The sequence below is a fragment of the Poecilia formosa genome, unplaced genomic scaffold (genome assembly GCF_000485575.1).
Source record: "Poecilia formosa unplaced genomic scaffold, Poecilia_formosa-5.1.2 Scaffold2371, whole genome shotgun sequence".
NCBI lineage: Eukaryota > Metazoa > Chordata > Actinopteri > Cyprinodontiformes > Poeciliidae > Poecilia > Poecilia formosa.
In genome coordinates this window covers 1-10,517 of record NW_006802310.1, presented here as the reverse complement: position 1 = coordinate 10,517, position 10,517 = coordinate 1, and the positions used below count along the sequence as shown (strand labels likewise).

Below are 10,517 nucleotides of genomic sequence, written 5' to 3'. Positions count from 1 at the left end.
TTTGAAAGCAAGCAGTAAGAAATCCTGGTTCTTGTTTGAGACAAGCCATGTAGGCAGAGGTGACAAACGTGTGGATGAATGTCCTCCGGTCAGATCACACCAAAAATTAAAGTTTTCTGCTCATTTTTACATCCGGTTCTGGAGATGCTCTACATCCTCATTGTGTCCAGACATTCCCACTGATCCTTTCCTGCTCTTCCAGAATGTGAGCGGTTCTCCATCCCTCGAGCTTTCAACCAAAGTCTCGGCAGAGCTGCGGTAGGAAACAGCATCTTGCAGCTACTTTTTCAGGTAATATCACCAAATGATGAAAACTACTGAGTTATGTTCAAGATGAACGGTGCCTTTAGAGCAAGACGTCATTATCGTGCTGACAGAGAGTTTGACTTCTTTTGAAGTTTCACTTTGCCTCCGCTCTTCTCCTCCTTTATCTCCCGTTTCCTCCCAGGTGGAGTCCAACCCCTTCCCTTTCAACTACATCTCCAATTATGCCGTCTCCACCGAGGTGGCGTCCATGGAGTTTCGCACCGAAAACGGCACCCACATCCCCATCTCTGGGCTCGACGACAGCATGGCCATCACGGTCGCCATTAGCAACAGCAGCAGCAGTGGGGAAGCGGGCGCCGAGGGTCCTGGGGTTGCTGGAGTCCCCTCGGCCACAGCAGTAAACGTCAGCCGCTGTGACTCGGTGGTGGTCAAGGTCAGCGCGGGAAACGGCAACAGACAGGCGGGTCTGTTTGTCCAGCTCAACTTCACCGCCATCGAAGGTGAGCAACGACTTACCGTGCAGAAACAAAGCAACATAGTGAAGCTAAATTCACCTTTGTATTAAAATGATGGAGCACATTTGGCCAGAATATAAAAGCAGAAATAAATTTTTTTGTTGTTGTTTTTCATTGTTTTTTTTTCTGTCACTATGTGTCCAAACTGCAGTTTTCCTTTTATGGATAAATAAATAGTAATTATATATTTCTCTACATTTTGTGCTTTCATTTTAGTTTCATAGTAAGCGGGATCTCAAACATCCGGGACTTACTAAAAAAAATAATTCCAATAAACTTGACTGAAGCCAGTTTTTCCAGGAAAAGAGACAACTTTTTCTGTTTCATAAAATATTGCCTGTTTTGTTTATTGTTGAGGAAGCAAAAATAACGTATTTTACTGAATATTTTGTGTATTTCTGACTTTAGAAAAATGTGCACACAAGAACCTTATACTCAGCAATCATTTGCCAGTAGACCTTACTCAGCTGTTTTCCGTGTAATAAAACAACTTGGACCGAGTATCCAAAAGCACTTTTATTTAAATAGCGTCTGGCCCATTGTGACTTGATGCATTATTTTTACAGTCTTTAATTTTAAGTGCGTTTTAGACGTGAGCGTTTTTACTGTTTTATGTCTTGACTTCTATTGCTTGATTTGTCTTGTTTTTGTAAAGCACTTTAGGTAAACACGTTATTTTAAATGTGCTGTGTAAACAAATTGGATTGATTTGGATATCGATACTGTCCAAATGTTTGCTTTTATTTCAATTTTCTTCTTATTTTTATGTCAGTATTTTTGATTGCATGGTTGCATTTGTTTTCCCTTCTCAGACGCAAACGAGATTGACGAAGATGAAAAAGTGGAGGAGGAGCCGTATCTGACCGCCTACCTCCATTCCCACGAGGAACCCAACGAGTTCAACTGCACGGACAGGAAGCGCATCACTCTCAGTATGACCAGAGGGCACGACCACAGGAAGTACACCTTCTTCCTGTCACCAGAGTAAGAACCTAATCCTCGTCTGAATTAGGTTGTGTTTCTGAACTCTTCCACAAAAAAAGAGAAATTTTGATTTTGGTTCTTTTAGTGAAGCCAGAATTTTCTCTGATAGAAAAGGCATCAACTAAAAGGAAACATATTGCTGCCATATTTTGACGTGGCATTTGAAATATGGTATCCTACGTTTGACAGGTTGCAACAACAGACAAGCTTGTCTCCTTATATTGATCACTCCTCGATTCTTAGCATCGATTTTTGATCTTCTCTGATAAATTTGCATTTGTTTTGACCAGATCCTACGACACCACTCAGGATTACTTCATCAATGTTAGCACGCCGTGCGGCCCTGATTCTCAGCCCGCCCGTGTTCGCCTGGAGGTCGGGGTGTTTGCTGCTCTGTGTCAGTACTTCAGCGAGGCCGAGAAGCAGTGGAGGACGGACGGGATGGTGCCGCTGGCAGAGACCAACTTCAGCAGAACCGTCTGCCGCACCAGACACCTCACATCGTTTGCCGCGGGCCTTTTTGTGCCGACCAACGCCATTAGCTTTATAACGCCAGTCAGTACCACAAAAAAAAAACACACAAAAAAAACAAGCTTTTTAGAAACGTGTTAAAGACGTAACCCAAATGTACGCCTTGCTGTATGTTTTAGGAGCGTTCAGGTCCACCAAGCCTGATTGTGCTGCTGGTGTGCATACTGGGCTTGCTCAGCTACGTTGTGGCAGCAGCCATCTTGCACAAGTTGGACCAGCTGGATCTTCGCCGGGCAGGTGTGGTTCCACTCTGTGGCCAGAATGGGAGCTTTAAATACGAGATCCAGGTCAAAACTGGCTGGAGCCGAGGGGCAGGTGAGGCAGAAAATCATTCCTGCTAAAACAGCTCAGTATTGATAAATACAACTTTATCCATAGATATCAGTGCTGGTCAGAAGTAGCATACAATTGACATGACTCAGCCCCCTAGTGGAAGTAGAGCTGTCCTCTGACAAGCCAACTGTTATTATGGCAGACTAACGGACCACAATGTGTTACCCGAGACATTTTTGTCTTATAAGCCAACAATGAGGCAAAGACGGCAGGCAAGAAAATTCTCCAACTAGCCTATGTCAGGTCTTTAAGGTTATTAGCGGGAAATAACGGAGAAATCAACGATAAAGTCCAAGAGGGAAAATGAGGGACACAAAGTCTGGTTGCATGTGAGTGTGAACACAGTGGGACGCTCTTTGCACATACAAAATGGGTGAGTAATGACTTAAATAATACGTTCTGTGGAACAGCTGTAGGGAATGCATATTACCCACTGACAGCTGGGAATGTGATTATCTATTATTTTCCTCAAAATCTCTCTGACCCCAGCGTGTTTTCTATGATACATGCTGTCAATATTGAGTACTGTACTTGGAAACACTGATTGGTCAGTTGCTGACAAATGCCTTGTAATGATTGGGGGAGGATTGCTCTAGGCCAGCATGTGGGCGGAGCCGGCGTCATTGGGTGCGTTCACACTGCAGCCTGAAGTGACCCAATTCCGATTTTTTTGGCAATTCCGATTTTTTTGTCGGGCCGTTCACACTACCAGTAAATGCGACCTGTATGCATTCTGCAGTGTGAACAGGCAAACGACCTGAAAGTGTCCCGCATGCGCAGTAGAGGGCGCAATAGCGTCAGCGATCTCAGTGTTCAGCCAACACAAAAGAAGAAGTGCTCAGTGTTTGCAGAAGTAAATATGGAGGCTAATGGTGGAGCTTAGCTTACATATTTGAAGTTGTTGTCCGGCCGGAGCAGCATATTAACAACTTAATCCTCATATAGTCCGTCATGGTTGTTGTTTTTCTTCCCACTTGCGCTTATCAGGACGCAGAATAGTGACATTTGTTGAGAATCAGTGACGTTCAGCTCAGATGAATGCGACCTGGACGTTAGGCCGCATTTGAATCAGATATGTATCGGATATGGGTCACATTCGAAAAAGAATCCAACCTGTGCTGTTCACACTGCCATGAAAAGATCGGATACAGGTCGCATTACGTAAAAAAAATTGGAATTGAGTCACTTCAGGCTGCAGTGTGAACGCACCCTTTGAGGCCTGCCATAGCGATACATAGAAGAGCATTGAAATGATTATACACTAATTTTAGCACATTGAATGGAATAAGTCTATGTTAGTCAACAGGGTTGTAATTCTCCACACACCATTGAGCACAGGTTGGCTAAGATTAGCATTGATGCTAATTTTTAGCATCGGAACCCCTGATTTGGGTCCAACCAACAGGCATAGTTTGGCAGGATCCGTTTGAATTACTTCAAAAATTTTCTAGTAGTACTTACTCATTTGGTGTTTTATTCTGGTAAAGAACTGCCACGAAGTATTAATGACATTTTTACTTTTGTGTTGAATGTCTGTTTTATAATATATGTACTACCAATAACAAAAAAAAAACATTTTCACTTTTCTGCAAAATTCACCAACTGCATAATTCTTAGATGGTAAAAGATAAGTAGTATTTCAAAAGAGCAAAGGAAATTTTGTTTTTTGAACAATAACAATATTTGTTGTTAATCTGTTGCTAAGAGATTAATGTGTTTTCTGGTAACCAAGTGCTACGAAGTGAACGACTGATTTTTACTTCCGCAAAAATTAACAATTGTAAATTTCTTGTGTTTAAGCAGATAAGCAGTATTTCAAAAAGAGCTTATGTTTTATAAACAATAATAGTACTTGTTATTCTTTTGGTGCTAAGGGATGAGAGTTTTTTCCTGGTAACAAACTGCCACGAAGTATAAATCATATTTTTACTTTTGTGTTGAATGTCTGTTTTATAATATATGTAGTACCAATAACAAAAAAAAATTTTTTCACTTTTCCTCAAAATTCACCAACTGCACAATTCTTAAGTAGCATAAGATAAGTAGTATTTCAAAAGAGCATAGAAATCTTATGAATTTTGAAAAATAACAATATTTGTTGTTAATCTGTTGCTAAGAGATGAGCGCGTTTTCTGGTATAAAAGTGACAGCAAGTAAACATCTGATTATTCACTGAGTAAGGGAAAATCCACAACAAATTAAAACTTGTGCACACAAGTCTCACTTTAAAAAAATGAGTAAACCTCTGACCAGCGCTGGCTGTGACTCTACAAATTGCACTATTTTAGAAACGTCCCCTTTTCTGTCCGTACAGGTACGACGGCTCACGTAGGAATCAGCCTGTACGGACGAGAGTGCCGCAGCGGACACCACCATCTTGACAGCAAAGGAGCGTTCACGCGCAGTGCTCTTGATATCTTTCATATCGCCACGGACACCAGCCTGGGAAGCGTGTGGAAGATCCGCATTTGGCACGACAATAAAGGTGAAGAAGAAGAAGGCTTCTGTTTACATGTCACTCCGTCATTAAAACCTGTTTTATGAATCTTATGTATACGTTACTCACTGCTGCCCCCGCAGGCCTGTCTCCGGCGTGGAGGCCGCAGTATGTGTTGGTCAAAGACTTGCAGACTGAAAGCAGCTACTACTTCCTGGTTGAGGAGTGGCTGTCAGTCGACAATGAGAGAACCGGCGGACGAGTGGAGATCGAAGTGGAGGCCACAGGTGAGTACCGGACATCTAAAAACGCTGCTTGGCTTCATCGGTGGGCTCACGTCAGCGTATTTGTTCCTGTTCTCCCAGAGGAGGCTGCGCTCCGTCGTCTGCCTCGACTCCTGAGGTCCGAGCTGCAGAGGGCGCTGTGTGAGAGTCACCTTTGGCTGTCTCTGTGGGAGAGGCCCCCCCGCAGCCCCTTCACCCGCCTGCAGAGAGCCACATGCTGTGCTGTGCTGCTGCAGCTCATCCTGCTGGCAAACACCCTGTGGTACAGTATCGTAGTGGACAAAAGGTACAGGTGTGTGAGATTTCCGTCCTGTTAAAATCATGCAGCAAACGTTTTCACATTTTATGCTACAGCCACAAACTTCAGTTCATTTTACTGGGATGTTGTGAAATATATCAATTGACAACATAATTAAGTGGAAGAAAACCAATCAAAATCTGAAAACACCTCTAAATAAAATCCAGTGCAATTAGTTAAAATTCACAAGTCACTTCAGCAGATTACAACTGTGTGTGACTTAATCTCATTGCAAATCCATGTTTTCATTGACAACCTCAGTTGTTTGTTAATTACATTAGTGAACAAGCAGCATCATAAAGACCAAGGAGCACAGCAGACATGACATCTTGCCAGATGATGCATGTTTCAGAAAAGTAACATTCAAAACTCAGGAGGCCTTGATGCAAATGTGCGGCAAAACTTTCCAGACTTTTATTTGTATAAAACCATATATTGTTTTGTATGATTTCTGGAAAAAAAAAAAAAAAAGTTTGAGGCTGTAAATATGAAAAGTTCAAGGGGCCGATGTGGAAACGCGTTTACACCCATTGACTTCATCTCGTCCCGCAGCCAGAGGGCGGTTTCCCACCATTCCTCGCTGAGCGGAGAGACGCTGGCAGCCGGTGTGGTGGCCTGTCTGACCGTCTACCCCCTCTACCTGCTGGTCTTCACCGTGTTCAGAATGAGCCGCAGCAAGGTGCCGCACCGCTAACCGCGTTCCTGTTCCCTGCTTCGACACAGAAAGCTCAGAGTTGACGTGTTTGCGTGTCTCCAGTCTGTGACCGTGGAGCAGGTGTCGTCACAAGTGGATCAGGAGTCGGTTGAGATCGACGACCTCCTGGAAGACTCTATGGGGGGAAGTTCTTTCCTCTTTTTCAACGGAGAGGTGAAGTTTACTCCGAAGTTCAGAAGTTTATTGAATAAAACACTGTTTTATCGGTGCGTTAATCTGTCTGTACGTCTCTGTTCCTCAGACCAACTCGGAGGAAACAAACATGGATCTGCCGTCTCCGTCTATCAAGAGGTGAACTAATCTTCGCTGCCTGTTTTCAGACTGTGTGTGGCTCGGAGAGATGTCATGAAAAAGCAAACTTTAAAGAAAATGAAAGGAAAGAAAGAAGACTGCTTTCTTAGAAAAAATTGACTGCACCAGCGAAAATATTTTTATGTTGACATCCATTTAATATGAGATGAACAAAACCTTTTCTTACAGTCACCACTCAACTTTCTCAAGGCTGTTTGATCAACACTTTTCATCGAAGAGACGCTCTGTGTTTCAGAGAAACTCAGGCCTAGTCCCTCATATATCTGAATAGTTCTGGAAACTAACAAACTCTTATGCATTTTGGCCTTTGATCCACACAAAAACTGTTTAATGTCACTATTTATAAAAACTCAGACCAACGGGGAGATTTGAGAAAGCTTTGTGTTTGTGTGTATTGATGGGAAAACAGAGATTTGGAGTCATCCACATTATGGTCTGTGACAAATAATGTGCAAATATATGGGTTTGGGATGTTTAAACATTTGTGCGGCTTCGTGTGGATGAAGGCATTTCTGAAACCGATCACGTGTATGCAATATTTTCTAAGTTATGTGGGCGAAGCCTCAGTGTTGCTCTCTAATCGTCTTCTGCTGCTCTTCTTAGCGAGGACACCTGGGACATGCCAGAGGAGGACACGGATGACCGGGACTGGCCGGAGCTGATGAGTGAAGAATCGGTGATGGGAGGGGCCGGACACGGGGCGGGGATGCCCAGGCTGAAGAGGGTGAAAGGGAGCAGGTACCTGGGGGACGACATGACCCTTAACCCCGAGGAGGATGAAGGATCCGATCCGCAACACACCAAACATTTCACCTCATCAGGTAGCCGCAGCTTGAAGGGCGTAATGTCAGATCAGACACTTCAGAGGTCACGACGTTGACCTCGCCCTGCTTCCTGTTACAGATGAGGATCTGATCAAACACATCCTGGAAGACGGGCAAAACTTCTTTCCTCAGGCAGACGAGAGTGAGATGGCCGACCTGTACGTTATTCTTCTCTTATTTGGTAACATTTTGGCGAACAAGAACAATTTGCTGGTGTTTGATTTAAATCTATGACTTCTACTTTAGGTCAAGTATTTTTGGGGACAAGACAGAAGTGATTCTCCTTCAGAAACTCAGTGAGCCTCTTACTCTCGAATCCATCAGGAGGGATCCACCGAAAACAGCTTTCACCTCAAATACAGGTTTGTTTCACAAAGTGTGTGTAACTCTAACCCCACTCTATCTGTGGAAAATCACAAGTATTTCAGAGCTGAAACGATTAATCGTGATCAGGGGCACCGCCAGGAATCTTGGGCCCCATGACAAAAAATTAGTTTGGCCCCCCCCCCGCACAGCTGCTGTTACAATTTTTTGAGTGTATTTGACCCACAAAAAGCGTCACAATTTCAAAGGCTTAATACTGATACTAGGACAATATTTACTGCTCATGAATTTTACATACAACAATCCACATACAGTATGCATGTAGGTTGCTTACATTTTTTCTATTACTGAAATGTCTCCCCCACCAGCAACAGTCATAAGCAACATGTAAAATATACATGAAGCAATCCAGACTTCTCGAAAAATGCTATGAAGTTGCATTTACATGCAACTTCATAGTTGCATGTAAACTATGCAACTATATAACTGCAGTAAATAACTTTAATAAAAAAAATATGTTTTCTCCATATTTGTTAAAGCTGTCACCATGTCGTCACAGTTTGCTATGATACAGATAATCAATGAAAACAATCAATCTTCTCCATCTCCTTCCTGAATGACTATTACTGGCGAAAGTAATGCAACGTTCCAGCCAAAACAACCAATCAGAACCAGGATAAGGGTCTTAGCGCTGTCAATCAACCTCATTTACTCTCTGCTAAATGTGCTAATGGGGGAGAAACGACATGTCATTACAGGAAAATAGTTTATCTGCGCTCGTTGGTAACTATGCTAACCAGACTGAACATTTACAACAGGCTATGCTAGTTGCAGCGTAGCACAGAATGAGGGGAGGGAGGATGAGCAGCCGCATAAAATAGTTTTTGACAGTGCTAAAACCCGCCTCCTGCATCTATCTGGTTGTTTCTAGCACTGGGAGAAGTTAGAGGAAATAGATTTTTCACAGATTATCTCTCATACCTTACTGTCACAACATAATGACAGTTTTAACAAATATGTAAAAAAATATTTTTTTTTAAAAGTTACATACTTCAGCTTTAATTTCACTTAGGAGAGGACGAGTCAGGAGGGACTTGGGTTAGAGCTGCTGCTGATTGACTCACCTGTTAAGTGGTAAAAGGTACAAGGGACAAGTTAAATATATGAATATGTTGGTAATTTATTTCCTTAATTAATTAAATGCTAGTGAAATGGAGGCAAACAGTAGTCTGTAGCTAAGCTAACTATGGTTGAATGGTTGATAATCTCACACAGTCTACCCACCTCTCTTGGAGAAAAACTGGGTTACAAATTGACACTCTTGTCTTTTACTCTCTTTTATCTCTCAATTTTTGTTTTGGAAAACCTGATTTTCTAAAAAATTTTTAGTAGCAAAATAACTGCCACACTGGTTCTTGTCTTGTACTGACTGCTGCTGAAAACATCACTCTCAAGCGCTCCAAGCAGTAACAAACCATTTCATGTAGATCCAGGGGAGTTCAATGCAAATATGGATGTGTGCTTTTTGGTCTGGGAGTGATAACATTTAATTTTTACTGATAAAAACAATTTTTGAAAACACAATATGATTAATTTTGTAATTGACAGGGCCCCATTTAATTTAATGTCTATGAAAAAAAAGTGTGGGGGCCCTTTGTTGGTCAGGGCCCTTGGAATTGTCCTAACTTTTCCCCCTGCCCCTGGGTAGCATAACTTATTTTATCACTCAGTTTTGAACAGTTATAGTAGCCTAGGCTAGCTACGCTGACGACATGCTATCCAAAGTCAAAACAACAAGTTAATGGAGGGTAGCTATGGCAACCAGTGACAGTTAAAAAACCCACAGACACTTTCTGCAGTCAGGTTGCGCGCTGTGTTAATAAAAAAATCTATCAGACAAGCCCGCTCTGAATATCAAAGGAAACTGTGACATCACAATGTGACATCACAATATATCTCCAAAAGCAGAATTCTGACATCACCAGCGATTATATAAGCTCCTCACATCCATCTACTTTCATCACAACCTGTTAGCAGCCGTTGTTGATACGTTTCTCGTGAGAATTTACTTAGCAGTTCACAGTAGGATTTTTAACTTTGTTTGGTGCACGTTTCTTTTGGAGAGTGACATCAAACTTAACGTAAAATCTTTACCGAGTTTCTAGAGAAGTAATTCATCTTAGAACTTGAAACAAGCAAAAGTTACAATGCAGTCCGAACAGTCTAGAGTTGAAGAGGTCGCATCCAACAGCATTGTCGAAAGGGAAGTACAGCCACCCAAACCACCCAAGCGCAAGAAGAAGAAGTTGTCGTTTGCGGTCTGGTGGGAGCTGCACAAAGCTGAGGAGCTCAAGAAGTCTGCTGAAAATATCGAACAGCAGGACTCTTCAGTGGTGTCTGAAAATGAATCAAGCACCAAAGCACTGAAAACGGTGGATCAAAAGGGGGACAGACAACCACCAGAGAGAGAGTCCAATGAGAAGACTCGGGTATCAGTTAAAACCTGGTCGGAGGAACACGTCCCCTTTGACCAACAGATTTCTGCAGGAAATATTGAACAGCAGAATGATTCACTGGTTAGTGTAGAAGAGTCCACCGCTAGAGTTCATGAGACAATCGATCTAGCAGTGAAGGAACAGCCTTCTAAGTCTGAGGAACAGCCGCCAACGACCAGACGCAACAAGAAAAAGATA

General features: G+C 42.5%; 1 protein-coding gene across 1 annotated transcript; it reads left to right on the top strand.

Moving 5' to 3' along the window:
* The first annotated feature begins 179 nt into the window (after positions 1–179).
* LOC103133207 (polycystin-1-like) lies at positions 180–8,035 on the top strand. The gene is made up of 14 exons (XM_007544980.2): positions 180–291; positions 449–767; positions 1,595–1,766; positions 2,057–2,321; positions 2,417–2,612; positions 4,945–5,115; positions 5,211–5,354; positions 5,433–5,643; positions 6,202–6,328; positions 6,407–6,517; positions 6,606–6,655; positions 7,280–7,497; positions 7,580–7,658; positions 7,747–8,035. Exons 2-14 carry the CDS (start codon positions 515–517, stop codon positions 8,033–8,035), a joined length of 2,286 nt encoding a protein of 761 aa, XP_007545042.2. The 5' UTR covers positions 180–291; positions 449–514.
* The last annotated feature ends 2,482 nt before the right edge of the window (positions 8,036–10,517 follow it).